Source organism: Cyprinodon variegatus, unplaced genomic scaffold (genome assembly GCF_000732505.1).
Source record: "Cyprinodon variegatus isolate N-32 unplaced genomic scaffold, C_variegatus-1.0 Scaffold167, whole genome shotgun sequence".
Classification (NCBI taxonomy): domain Eukaryota; kingdom Metazoa; phylum Chordata; class Actinopteri; order Cyprinodontiformes; family Cyprinodontidae; genus Cyprinodon; species Cyprinodon variegatus.
The window spans coordinates 891,015-906,091 of NW_015150620.1; the positions used below are offsets into that span (position 1 = coordinate 891,015).

Here is a 15,077-nt window from a genome sequence, read left to right on the forward strand (position 1 = left end):
GCAACTTTTTAATTCAGTAAATAACATCTGTTTATTCTTGGTGAGGCCAAAAAAGATCCAAATTAAAATAGTAATAATAATCCCAACTATGCAGCCGTTTTTTTTTTTTTTTGGTTGCAATCATCATCAGTTTTTTAATTTTCAACTCTGATACCAATAGATGATACAAAGACTCCCCATTACCTGACTGGAGGGAGATGCTATGTGTATGTTTTAGTTTATCAACTACTTCCCAGTACACATTAGATGAAGGATCATGAGGCATACGTCCCTGCAGTAGATAAAGAATAGATCAGGTTTAGAAAAATGTTTTTTAAAGAAAAAATACTGTTTTATTTGAGGCATTTTGACTCAGTTTAAATGTATTTACAATAGCAATAATCCAATACCTGTTTTTAAAGTGCTGAAAGAGGCTGATCTTTGCCTCAGATATAAAGACTTGCATTTCTTTGATAAATAATGGCTTGGCGTTCTGAATTTTACCACAAAAAACATAATAGACTAAGTTGCCAACCAACATCATCTTGTGAAGTCTTTTAAAAAAGAATGCTTTTCAACATTATTAGATTTTGCCTCATTGATAAACTGCATCACCCAACAAAATTCAGCAATTTATATGTTAATATTTGTTTTTCTAATAGTCCAGAAAGTGCAATGCACAGTTTATAAACACGTGGTCTAAGATGGAATTATTGCTTATGATTACAGCGAAACACATTACCACTAATGGAAAATTTACAAGCCCATTTGTCTGAGGCCAACTTTTTGTGCATTCCTTAATAACCACAATTTAAACACACGCTAATAGCCCCTCCAATTCCCATAAAAAGACCATGGACTTGTTTTCTCTTTTCTTCTGCATTCATAAGCCCATTGCTTGTTGTTTTAGCTTTCCTTTTCCCAGGTAGGAAGATCTCTGTCATAGACAACACCCCCCTCCCGGCTGAATACCACAACAGTGAAGTAAACCTACTGCATTTTATGTTAAGGTGCATCTCAGGGGACACCTTTGCTTCCCTTCCCTTTACACCTCTAACCAGACATAAATAAAATATCATCATAAAAGTCTCTGACTCAACAAAAGTTCCTTAATCTCCCAGCATGGCTTTAGGGAGGTCTAGAGGGGAGTGAGTTTGTTTTTCATGTGTAAATCGGTGGACACAAGATTTTATGAAAAGCTAGTGTTTGGCTTTCTCCTACTTTGTAAAGCGATAAAAGGAAAATGGGAGGGAAAAAACACCCAGACAGGCAGACGATGAGGTAGAAAAAAGGGCTGAAAGAGATAACCAGAACAATCCTTAAGGACACAAGCAGTGAAAAAAGACAGCAGCCTCACTCATCCATTGAAGAAAGGAAGAGGTGTAAAGGGAGAGTGAAGGAGGTCAGAGAAAGAGAGCGCAGGTGATGGTATTATGCTGCTTGTGTCATAGCCAGATAAAGGCTCCTTTGCCGCCTGGCTGTCATCTGCATTGCATACAATATCCCTTTTATTCACAGTATCACCCCTTTCTATTTTGCTTCATCTGCCACCCTGGTGGAGCAACTCCCAATGTGCTTCACTTTTTCTCTTTCCATCACACCGCTGCCAGCAATACTGCATACATCATTCCCTATCATCCTCTGTTCTATTCCTTTTTATGCTCTAAAGAAAACTGTATCTCGCACACGCTGCTGTCCTTTTTTACACACACAAAAATCAAGTATTCCTGTTCTTTTTCTCTGCTCGTTCTTCTGTGCTTTTGTGCTGCCTCCTTCATCTGAAGCAGATATTAGAATATCTGTATTTAAGTCACACGTTGCTTCTATTTTTTTTTTATTTGGCAAATAAAGCAAATCACTGTGATTTTATGCTTAGTCCTATGTTCAATATTGTTGTCACTCCCTTTTCTTATTTTACATTTTGATGATTTTAATAAAGTGAATTTCAAATCAATTCTAAATATTTAAATTCAGGTGGTATCAGGGACATTGTGTCACACAACCTTACAGCAAGTTTTAGCTTTAAAAGTTGAGTTACGTTACATTTTTCATAAGAAAATCCCTGATCCAACGGAGCTACTATTTCTTTGAGTGCTGAGCCCAAAGGGAGCAAATCATTTCTCCATTATATTCAGTTGTCATTTAGCCTGAGATGGTGGCCACTATCAAGGGACAGGTGGACCCAACCTAATGTTTGGTCTGCTGAGTAGAAAAACGTTAAATCTCTTGAAATCATTGAAATGGTTTGAACAACAAGGTAGAGATGAAGATGGACTATTCCTGCCACTGTATGTCTCTGAACCCTCTCAAGATGTGCCTAAATACATATAAAAATATTTAAGGCAAGCACAGGATACAGGGAAAGATCTTTACAAACTGTGTCTTGTTTTATCTGAAAATGAAAAAAAAAGTGTTATTAAGGGATTTACAGCATAAAATACTTAATGTATCATATGAGCATGTTGAAAGCATACAATAGAGCTAACACAGAAGAGTGTTATGATTCTGGGCTACCTGTCTGCGTGCTCTCTCACACTCCACCTGCACCCCTGCAATAAGGATCATGAGTGAGCTGTGAGCCTTCTTTGCCTACTTTCCTGAACCCAGTTGTCATTTCAATGGATTTTACTGTCGCACCTTGCCTACACCTGACACCTCATTGGCTGCCGTTTTCTGTACATCAACCAAGTTTCTACCCCACGACTTGCACCTCTTGCCTAGCAGTCTGATTTTCTGCCTGATCTGCCTCCCTTGGCTGCCCCTTACTTCTCCAATGGATCCTCCTCTAATCTAAGTGAGTCAGCCCAGTGCTAAGGTTAAAGCTGCTGGTTTCGGCCTTGACACAGCCTACTGTGACGTCATCATCCTCTCAACTGTTGTTTTCTGCATCAATTCAGAGCCCAGTGAACTACTTATTATAACCTTTGCCACCAACTGGACTCTGAAAAGGTCAGTGGTGTTATTTCTGAGTTTTCTGTCCTCCATCGAATCCTCAGCAGCCACTAACCTCTTTCCCTCTCTTTGTATTGTTCCTGAGGGTGCTGCTGGCAGTTTTCTGTTTCCCACTGGAGTGTTTATTACAATCAACGGTTTACGAAGTACTGTACTACTGGCTAAAATATTGGGTTGTCTGTCTGTTACCCACAAAATAGGCTTTTGAGGAATAGATAGTGTGGTATATTGAGCTTATGGGCTCTCCGTCGTTTTCCTATGTTCTATGTGATATGAACCGGCCTAGATAGACACGAGCCACAGTTGGCATGTTGTAATAATGTTTATCAAGTATTTCAGTAAATGTGGTTAAATGTGTGCAAAGTGTCTCATCATTAATACACATCAGATAATAAAACATATATGCAAAAACATTTTGGAAAAAATCCTGATATCTTGTTGCTGTAATGACTTTGCATTATTTTATACATCTTTTAAAAATTATCTCTGTCTTAAAAGGTTTGTCTAAAATTTTGATTTGCCATTTAGATCAATCAAATATCTTAAAACTGTAAAAAAACTCAACTAGACTGTAACATATAATATAACATGTATTAAAAATGTCGTGCTAAATGGATTCTCAGAGTTCAGAATTAAATGGCATATAACATCAATAGCCAATATTTTTTTATTAACATTTTCCAGTTCAATTCCAGCATTTAGTCTTCCTTAATAACGAAACAGTGACTTAGATTTTTACATGAAATTTACCCTCTGCATGCATATGGGGCTGTCTGACGGAATCATAGATTTGACAGATTTTTCTTTGTGGAATAGCAAGTAAAGTCAGCGCCTTTGAAACGGGGGATTACGGTTCAAATCATGGTGGTGTCAGGAAGGGCATTCAGCTCTGCCATGTGTGCGTGCAAGTTGCTCTGACCTGCAGTGGCGACCCTGCAAAAGGGAGTTTAATTTTAATCTGCATGTTATGAGCTAAATTCCCATAACAACATGGAAGAACTAAAAAGACAAAAAATTGCTCATTTAACACAGATTAGGTGGGGTTTTTTGTATATTTACCATATGAAGTCCTATCCCATTAGAGTTCCGTCATTTTTTTCCACCATTTCATGTTTTTAAAATTACTTTCATGTTTAATTTAATTCCCTTTTTGTGTTTCTCACAAAAGTGTACAATACATGCACTTGTATGCATTCAAGCTAAAGCCACTTAACCATGAAGAGACAGGGCGCAGTTCATTGCTCACCTTGGCTGCCTGGATCAATGGCGGCGTGCCTTCTCCAAATCTCTCCTACAAACATACCTGAATAAACAGACACAGAGCATTTACACAGGCACTGATAATCCGCTAATCCTTATAACCTGCTTTTGAATCAACAAACACTCACCTGCACTCAGGAGTGAAATGCACACTGATACTGTTTACATATAGAGACACATTTAGGGACTTCACACCTACACACTAGTGTTCGAATGCACACAGGCACACACAAGTGACTTTTCCCTATTATCCTCTGTGACCTCCTCTGAGGGGTATGGTTGATAGTCCCATAGAGGTTAAGGGTTAATAGGGATTAATGGACTGCACACACACACACACACATTTATGCAGACACACATTTATGCAGATGCACACACACACACACACACACACACATATGAAAGAATTCCCACTCTGATGAATCTACAGTCTTTTATACATCTTTGAAGTGAGTGTATGTAAAGTGTGTGTGAGGATGAGTTTGTGCAGTTTATTATTCGACAGAACTTATCATGTAACTGTCTGCTGTGCGGCTTTCCACTGCTTGATGAGATAATTGAAGCATGAAAAATCCGTATAGAGGATGTCAAACTCTTAATGGGCCGAACAGCATGGACACTATGAGCACAGCACTCCGTGTCATACAGATTAGAAAGATTGTATCACTAGAAAGACGATTGCCTCATTTTTAAATTTTTATCAGTTTTCCAATTTAATGACCTGTTTAGGGATAATAAGACTAGATAACTGTCTGTCTCAGCTTATTTAGTTTTTAACATTTTGCCATTTAATTATTCCTCCATGAATAAGCTTTTCAACAGCTCATAAGTACTTTAATGCATGATTTATTAAGGCAAATCCAGGATGGCAATTATCTTTAATTCAAAATTATCAAGCATGCACCATGTTATCTTAAAACCTTGAAATGGAATCCTGCAAAATAAGAGAGCTTTGTGCATTAGCAGAAAACCCTTTTTTACTCTTAAACATGGCATATTTGTCATCAAGGCTTCTCATCAAAGGATTAAAAAATATAATTCATTAAAGGTGCAATGTGCAAGTTTAAATGTTAAGTAATATTTCTTTTCCTATTCATGCCCTTACAATTGCCCTACATGTACAGTATACTGTAGTTACCTTTCCTCTATAAGTTGCCTCACAGACAAGAGAGATTGATTGAGGTTGTAGGTGTTGGTGGGTAGTAACTGAATAACAGTTTTATTGTACGTTAACTGTCACTTTTACTTGATTAATATTCTTATGAAGTTTTACCTGCTTGAGTACCATTTCTGGCTAGTCTGCCCACTGTAACATTTTCGTTACGAGCTAGCCTCAGGTGAATGTACATTGAATAGGGTACCATTTTAGGAAATATTTTTTTAATTCTTACTTGTCATTTATTGAATGACTACAATATTTCGGTCGTCTACCAACCTCTGGGTGTCATACACTGCATGCCTGGTTAACCCTCCACTCTCCTCCATGCATAAAAACAAAAAATGACACAAATGGAGGGGTCATCACACATTGAAATATGGCAACAAAGCTAAATGGGCTTGAATTTCTTATAACCAAAGAAGACTTTTTATATTTTCTCTTTGTTTCATGTTTTGGAAATCTGACTGATGTAGCACTTTTCATTTTTGTACAAAAAACTGTGTTTTATTGTACACTCTGTGCATTTATGTCCCCGCTCAAACACCCTCTGTTTTTAAATGGTACCAAATAAGGGAAACATTCTGAAAAAGCAATAAAGTATAAAGCTGAAAATATTGACCTAACTGATCCCTGTTATGTTGCAATTAACGACAATAGAATAATGCAAACCTAAAATGTTTGACTTTACAAATTGCATGAGCATTTAATAAGTACGTTTAATAATAATGAACAAATCATCAAGAATTTCCAATGTATGTTGACTTTACAGATACAATGGCCTCAAACGTGAAAGTAAAGAAAAAAATTAAAGAAAAAAAACACATGGGGCTTTAAGCTCTAAGTCTCCCAGATAAACATCTTTTGTCCTCATCCTACTTCTTCTTTCCACAGACTTTACGACTTGTTACAAAGCAGCATTTGCTCCCAGGGTCAACGATAGCAGGTGTTAAATCACAGCATCACAGAGGACACCTTGTATGGCATCTCCCAGATTCTGCCAGCTGTGACAAAATGGCACAATTTGATGCTCTTAGAATGAGAGGTTGGCTTGACAAAAGCTAAAGGGCTTACATGCACATTCACTTGGCAGGCAGTCTACACATGGAAGAGCACACACCGCAGCAGATGCACTGTGAAAGAAAGTGATGGTGACACCAAACACCAACAGCAGATCATGCTTACTTTGTTACTTTTTGCAGCTGCTTTTAACATGTCAATTTTTTAGCCAACTTATTTAATGAACTGACCCTAACTTTATTTGTTAGGATTTTGGTAAAATTAACTTGAACTGTTTTATCCTTCAAAGTTTTTCTGTCTCTCTAACAATGTACGTCCTCTCAATTTCTCCTCCCCTCCTTCTCCAGGTGCGATGGACAAAGACAGCAGGCAGTGCTTCAGACAAGTTTCAAGAAACATCCATTTACAACGAGACACTGCGAATCGACAACATCCAGCGGGTGCAGGGGGGCCGCTACTACTGCAAGGCCGACAATGGGGTGGGGGTGGCTGCCATCAAGTCCATCCGCGTAGATGTGCAGTGTAAGTGGGCAGGGAGAAAAGAGGAAAAGAGGACCTTCCTTCCACTTTTAGACCACAGCAGACTCACTGCAGCTATTCCCACATTAGAGAAGGCCAAGATGGGATGACATGGAAAGATAGTAGCAGGAAAGATGAAAGAATGATTGGATGGATGATAAGATTACAGGTGGGAATGGTTTCCAAGAGTATCTGATAAATTACAGTTGTAGGATGAAAAACATGCTGGAAGGATTAAGGTTGGGAAAGCTGGGTAGTAAAATTTAGCTTAATCAGAAAATGCTGTGAAACAATAATATTCTACATAATAAAAACTGTATCTTTTTTATTATTATTTTTTTTATATTACTTTATGTTGTCTTTTAAATTATAGTAATCCATTATAAATGTTCTCTTTTATTGGAAACACTACACTTTCTATTTCAAAACAAAATTTAAATTTATCCAAATTACTTTAAAAATAAAGCTAAAAGAAATAGGCTGTAAAAAAACACAAAAACAAAAAACACTTTTTCTTTTTCTTTAAAAACTAAAATATTTACAGAATGGAAGATGCTTAAAGACCCAGTACTCATATGAAAATATATATATAGAATTATAGTTTTATAGTTAAAAAACTAGTATTTCTGAAAACGGCTTGAAAACTTCTGAAAACTATGAATATTAAAATAGAAAACCATATTTGTCAGATACTCTTGGGAAAAAGTGAAGCCTGTGGGACCTAAAGTGATTTTTTTTTACAGTTAGTCCAGGTGGCACGGGCTCCCTAACACAATGTTTCTTGTTTAATTCTCAGTAGTAAGGGGATAACCATTTTTTTTGTCCATGGCTTGGAGCCAGACTAAGAGTCAGACCTTATCACAGCCAAATTTAAAATGCAAATCTGAAATCAAACGACAATTATAAGACTACTTCCACTTCAACCCCTCTCTGACCCATTGTTTAATTCTATCACTTCTCTTGGCTCTGAGACAAAACAATTCTAGATCGTATTGCAAATCCCTGTTTTCAGAACAATAGGAAATAACTAGAGAGTAACCTCCTAGTAAAAGTTTTTACTTGAAAGTTTAAAATGAAACTACTGAGATTTAGAACCCCCTGTCATGATGCACATGGCTCTTTTTAAGATCAATAAGTCAAGGATCATCATCATCGCTGCTCTGTCATTTAATGAAAAAGAAACTCACCTTCGTATAACCTTTTCTGTTATAGCTCTTTAGCAACAAATCCTATTAATTTTGCATTACCTAGCATTTGACAGCTAAAAAGCAGCATTGTGTTATAGGGGTCCTGTGCTGCTGCTTGTTTCACTGCCCCACTGTCCCAGTGAGTCATGGGTCAGGTCATGGTCAAATGTTGTTCAACACAGTACTTCACTCATCCACATTATTCCTTTTTTTAAACCCTAAGTTCGTTACATATTAATCTGTTTTTATTTTCTCCCTTTACCAATTAAATCACAAAAACACTGGATTTATAGACTTATAGAAAAAATGTTTTTCTGAGGGTGTTGCAAAATGTAACACCAATTATGCACTTTTTGCATGAAAGCATTTTCATGGCTTTGAGTAAAATAGAATGCTGTTTCCTAAAGCAGCTAACCATTCCAAGCATGCACCACAGGAATCGCACACACACACACACACACATGTTTGTGCCAGGCTTGTCCCTTTGAGATTCATCATTTAGCCTTGACCCTGCCTCAGCCTCTTAACAAGGCTCTCCCTCCCTTATTACTCCAACCCTCCTTTCTGCTGGTAATGTTAGTCCTCTCCAGGAGTTGGCTCTGTCCTTGCTGGGGATCTGGTAATTGCAGGGGGCACGGGTAGTAAACAGGTTGCACTGTGAGTGTAGTTGTGACAGGAGCTTTGTAAATCTAACCAGCTCTGACGGTCAATGCTTGTTCAAACCCCTGCCCCCCCGATGCGTAGACCCCGTGGTAATCATCCAGGCTCGCTTCACTGAGCATCTTTAGGTCCAGGGCAATGTAACAATTAGCCCAGGTTACCAGAGAAACACAGAATGAGTAAGGGAGCTGAAATGGGAGGGCAATACAGATCAGAAAGTAATTAAAACTGATAATAGAAGAAATAATCTTTATTTTATTATGGTGGGGAAATTCAGATGTCACTGAAAAAGCAATAAAAACATATATACAAAACTACAAAATATGAAAAGCAACAAAAATAAATAAACTTTGCAGGTATTAAACAATGAATTTTCAACAGTATGAAACATCGGCAAAATTAGCTTATTAAATTTTAAAACTATCTTTATTTCTCTTCTCATACTTTTAATATTTTACAGTTTTTATATCCTCCTAATCAATTAATAAATGTCAATGATTCATGTTACTTTGCATCCAGTTAAAACTGTACCTACTCAGAATCTCTCTACTAAATCTTTTTTTTTTTTTTATTACCTGAAAGTGTATTTGCTTGTGAAAACCCATTAACCCATTGAAAGCCCCAAGATTAGTTATACCAGGGTAACAGGACTCATCTTCCACTTAGTAATATTCCCTGGGAATTCACCAGTGTTGTGTTTCTGTTATTTTGTAAGCATGAAAAAAAAAAACAACCTGCAGTACATCTTGAGTCCAGCAGGTAGCAGTAATACGAATAACAGTCATAACAGTGTTTAGTCTTTAAAAGTGGCTATTATTATCATTTCTGTTTTTTCCCCCATTTTTTCCAGCTGACAAATAATAGTATATGACTAGCTTTAAAGTTATACAGTTAATTATTTCCTTCCATTTCTAACGTATATCGCTTGACATCAAATTTAAAATAATGATTTGACCTTTTTACATTTTAACCAACCTTCCTCTAGCTAGGCTTGAGTTGTTGTGTTGAATCTGCATATTAATTTACAGAAAAAAATTGACTAACACTCTTATTTTCTTTTATTTTAATGGTAAGTTAAATCTGTAATATCTACTGCACAATAATAAAATATTTTTTGTCAACATTACATATCGTAAAGAAAATGCACTTTTACAGTCAGTGCTCAGTTTGGTCATTAGTGGTGCAATAACAATTTTCTTTCTGAACTGCAGTGAAGCAGTTTAGAATTTATACCTACATTAACTAAGGATATCAAAATGTTCTGGAAAAAAATATTAAATGTATTAGTCTGCTATTAGCAGTCTTTATCCAATGCTTGAAGTGTTATATTTACTTAACCACTTGAAACAAAGGTATGGAACCCCTGAGAAGCTGGTGGGGTGAGGCAGTTCTTAATGGGGATTCTCAGAGCTATACCAGGTAGGCTTACCTAGCAAAGCAGCCAGACTGAGCTGTCAACTGAGATTTACGCTCCATCGAAGTACAGTATGATTAAAAGTAGGATCATAATCTTGATAAACTGTCCACAAAATTGATTTATGTGTTCTTTGTTGCTTAAAAAAATCTTCAAATTAGTTTTTGTGACAGACCAACTGACTGGCCGACATAACAGCTGCAGTTAGAGGAGAGATCTAACTAATCAGCCTGACTAAGCAAGCAGCTAGATAGGCCTGCAGCACAGAACTCTGATTTATAAGTAGGCTAATTCTTGATAAAGTGACACAGAGGAAGAATGGAGATTTACTTTTTTGCTTAAAAACATCATAAAACTAAGGCCAAGGAATCTTTAATTATCTTACTGTACCCCGCTTGAGGGAACAAAGCCCTGGCCAGCCAGCCTTACTTACACAGCCTTACTTACACAGCATATCAGTCTGGAAAGTAGTGAGTAGACGATGATTGCAAAGTCAGGACTAACAGAGTCAGTGAAATCTGTTCAGAAATAATCAAATAGTAATGGATGTTGTGCAATAATATCCTTTTTACAAAGCAACCAGTGTGAAAAGCAACAATATAGACAGCTCATTCAGACATTAGAATGGGCATTCATAAAAAATTATCCATTGCAATTACAATCTCATGAATAGTGGTTACAGAAAAACGCTGTTACATTATGGGCCCACCTCCCAAACTGTGATTGGGAGGTGAGCCAGAGTTAGACCAGAGTTTTGAGCTTACCAGACTGACTTACACCCCTTCTAAGTAAATCTGACCAGGCCTCCGGTAAAGTGAAATTACCCAGCTAAATATGTATGGAAGGCCTACACTGGCTTTGAAAAGCCCCAGGCTTTTAGAAAGGCAAGGGAAAAGGAGCTCAATGTTGCCAAAAAAAAAATTTTTTTTCATTTATTATTATAACAACAGCTTGCATTTAACTCTAACTGTGAAGAACATACGTAACATGAAATTTCTAAGTCTTTCTACAATACTGCTAGAAAACTTTAAGACCCTTCATTCTGTCCCTCTTTCCCTTATAAAACATTGTAAGTGATGGGAGAGAAAATCAGGTCCATGTTTTCAACGCTTAGCTGTGTTTCTTTACCAAACACAGTTGGAGTTTGCTGTAGTTCAGTTCCATGACATTAGAATTTATCTTTGTTTTTATATGATCACAATGATGCAATTAGCTGCATAAAGCATAAACGCAGATGTCATGTGCAAATACCATCTCTTTGTTTTTGCATCATGCAGCCTAATTGCATGAAGCACTTGTGCATGTTTTGTGTTAAGATTATTGCAGCAATGAAAGACTGACAGCTATGCTTAACTTGACAGTTTTTTCTCACAAAAGCTACAGTATATAACGTTTATCCAAAATTTATTTATTTATTTTCAATTTTTTTTACTTTTATGAACCTTTGCATCATTTTAATATCAAAGTTAAATTGCATGAATTTCAAAATGCTTTCTTCAGAATTGCTTTGACAAAGCGCCTATAATACACAATGCCATTGGGAACCTAGAGTAGACATTATTTTGTATGATTTTGTGCAAGTAATGGCTGATTATACTATAGAGTGGATCAGCTTAAGAAAAAGCAGAACAAAACTTTGTAGTAAAGTGCACAAACAAAAAATATCACTAAAGGTGAATTAAATTAATGAAAGTTATACCCCATAGCAGTGCTGGGGAGCTTCCTTGCATTTTTATAGACTAGGATGAGATGCTGCGTTAGAGAAATACATTTCCAAAATCAATGAACAGGTAAGCCAGGCTGCCACAGATTTTGTTTGTTGAACTTGTCAAAAACTATACAGTGCTATTGTTTCTAATGTCAGGCGCCATCCATATCATCCATATCATAGCAATTATCCAACAATAATAGTATCTACTCTTAGGCAGTGTTATCAGAAAAGTTTATCTGTCAAATGAAGCTTTACTAAACTTGAGTTGCTGGATGCCTAAACATGAAATATAAATTGGTAACATGATCCATTGTATGTTTAATTCTCTAAGAAATATTTGATCATTTGGGGGTTCTAAAACAGTACTGGAGGCTTCTCCCTAAAACATAAATTTATCCATAATTATACATTAAAAAAGAAAACAATGACATGGTAGTAAACTCATACCGGTCAGATGTAACTGAAAACTGGATTCCACATCCTTTATCTATTATACACATCTCATACTAGAGGTACATAAAAAGCGAGTCCCATACATTAAAACCATTGCTTTTGATAATCTGAATACTGATAATCTGAATACACATGCAGTTGTACTGAAATACACAAGGCTAAAAGCATATACGCACACATTCTGAAGTGTTAGAGTGAGATGTTCTGTAGGAGAGACTGAGAAAGTGAGAAATGAAATGCTAGAGAGCTTACTGAAGATACAGGGTGATGTAAAGGTTTTACTGACCGGACTTAAGAATATTACTTCAATATGTAACATGATGCTGACAACTTCTTCTGATTCATTTTATTTTTATGTACAGTACAGTACTGTATATATACTTGCGCATTTTTATTTCTTAATTTATTTTTGTTATTTACAAAATACATTGAGGATTACTCATTACTGTCTTTAATTAGAATCGTTTGAGCATATATATTTTTTTTAAAGTTTTAGTGTACATTCTTACCACAAGCTCTTCCACACAATACAGACTTCAAAACTGTCTTTGCTGATGATTTTGTCTAAACACATCACCCACTCATCAGCCATCACCACAGAACGCCCTGTGTGTAACAAATGCTGACCAATGACCTGGCACTCTAACCACTGAGACAGTGGGACATTGAGCAGGCGGGGTTTAACTTTGAGTAGCCTCTACTGATGGGATGGACTTGGTTCAGAAACCCAACCAATGATCCATGGTTTAGATCATAAAATCAAAGGGTTAATCTATAAAAAGTAAAATGCTTATGTAAGGTTGTCACGTTGGATTTAGCATCATAAAAAGGTAAGTAGGCAGATACTGATATGCTAATATGCTGTAATAAGGTTTGGGTGAAGTTTAAGCTATTGGTGCATGTTTTAAATGGGAATACTTTGATCCTATTTATTCCTAACACTTTCCTTTTGGAAACTTCATTGTAAATTTTATTCAGAACAGTTAATTGTTTTCAAGTTTTTGCCTTTTTGTTCAATATTATTTTCTACATCCAGCAGGTCTTTGTTATTCTGAATGATTATTTGAAATAACTGTGAGTACCAGCTACTAAGCCTTTAATTAAGTTAAGATTCTGATTTAGCACTTATCAAATTAATTCACCAGCAAATGTGGATATTTAAATAAGTTGCAGAGTTGGGTTTGAATCCATATAATGGCAGTTTTTTTTTAGACAATTACACAATTAATCAAGCTTCAGCTTAATTTTAGCACTGAATAATCGTCAATCAAACCAGAAGTGAATATGAAAATAAACACAGAAATTAAGAGCTGTTCGATGATAGTAAGCAATGATGGAAATTGAAGCCACAGGATATAGCCCTTCTAAGGAAACCGTGTGCAACATATATGGTAGCATGCCATTGTGAGGGCACCAGAGCAGGGGCAAGGGTCCCAGAGCAAACAAAAGCTAACAATTTTACTCGGGAGAAAAGGAGTGTTTTACTTTGCCAATGATTTCTTTGGTAGGCAGTCTGCACAGTCCTCTGCTGTGGCTTGGCTTGCAGCAAGAAAGAGAAGATCAGGCGATAACTGGTCAGATTTGTTGGCCAAAGTAACCAGGGCCTGTGGTTAAGTCGACTCAGGGAAGGCATAGGAATTTCTCATCTCTGATGATCCTAGGATCTTCTTGGCTTGCTCTGGAACTCAGGCAGTGGTCTCTCATTTGGAATTCATTGACTTGGAGGCAATTAGGGACTTGGCAGATGATCAGTTCATACAGACTCCAAGGTTAAATAAGATTTGCCAGGGAAGATACACCACCACAGAGTTTACCTTTTTGTTTCCAAACACATGGAGCTCAGCTAAGTGAGGAGACATCTGCAAAAGAAAGTGTACGATGAACTCTGTTCCTTTTTTAACGTATGGTGTGTGATACAAGGGATGCTGAGAGATCTATTTACAGTTTATCTGGAGTAAAAGCTTAACACCCAACAGCCTAACATCTTAGATTATCCACTTATAGCTTTGACATATTTGGGCTTAGACTACAAAACTGCTGCAAGAAATAAAAATGGTACATCACCTTATTTAGCAGTACTGCAACCGATACTGCAATGTTAACAATATTTAGAGAAAACTAAATATGTTAAAAAAATCTTAGCTAAACAGAATATAAAGATACCGACACAGCACCTGGAGATAATAAATTAAGCTTTCTGCACTCCTAGAGACTCTAAGTACCCAACAGAATGTAATGGCTGAAATAGTGGATGTTGCTTATGGAGTTCTAAGGGCTGTTTGAATATTTTAAAAAACATGCAAACTTGTTTGCAGACTTAGCTGACTATTAAAATAGAGTACAAAGCTAATTGGATCTTCAATTTACAGTAGTAGTGGTTTAAATGTTCTCCTTTATGGGTCCTTCATTGGTAACCGACAGGTAGGTGAGGGTAATGTAATCAACCACTATAATGTTGTTAGAGTTTAAACAAGCTGCAAAGCCTGTGGGTGGAGTTTCAGTAAACATTGACATCCAGCAGAAGGAGGGGGCTTACTTCAGCTGCTGGAATTTGGAGGAAAGTTGTGTGGAATCCAGAAGCGATTCGGCTCTCTTTTGTTTTAAACCGCCAACACCGTAGCAGGCAGCAATCTATTTGTTTTGCACTTGTGCAAACCTAGAAGCATGCCTTGAGACTCTAAGTGCCAAAGATAAAACATCCAAAGGTCCTCAACAGCTACATGCCGGTAGCGTTGACTTCACACCAGATGAAGACCGTTGGGCTTA

The 15,077-nt window shown here is 36.8% G+C and overlaps 1 protein-coding gene across 3 annotated transcripts in view; it reads left to right on the forward strand.

The window, feature by feature from the left end:
* mdga1 (MAM domain containing glycosylphosphatidylinositol anchor 1) overlaps window positions 1-15,077 on the forward strand; it is a 240,539-nt gene that overhangs the window by 105,375 nt on the left and 120,087 nt on the right. For all 3 annotated transcript variants that reach the window (XM_015378249.1, XM_015378250.1, XM_015378251.1), the window contains one exon: window positions 6,715-6,889. In XM_015378249.1, coding sequence (XP_015233735.1) covers window positions 6,715-6,889 — 175 coding nt within the window. The remainder of the gene's footprint in view (window positions 1-6,714; window positions 6,890-15,077) is intronic.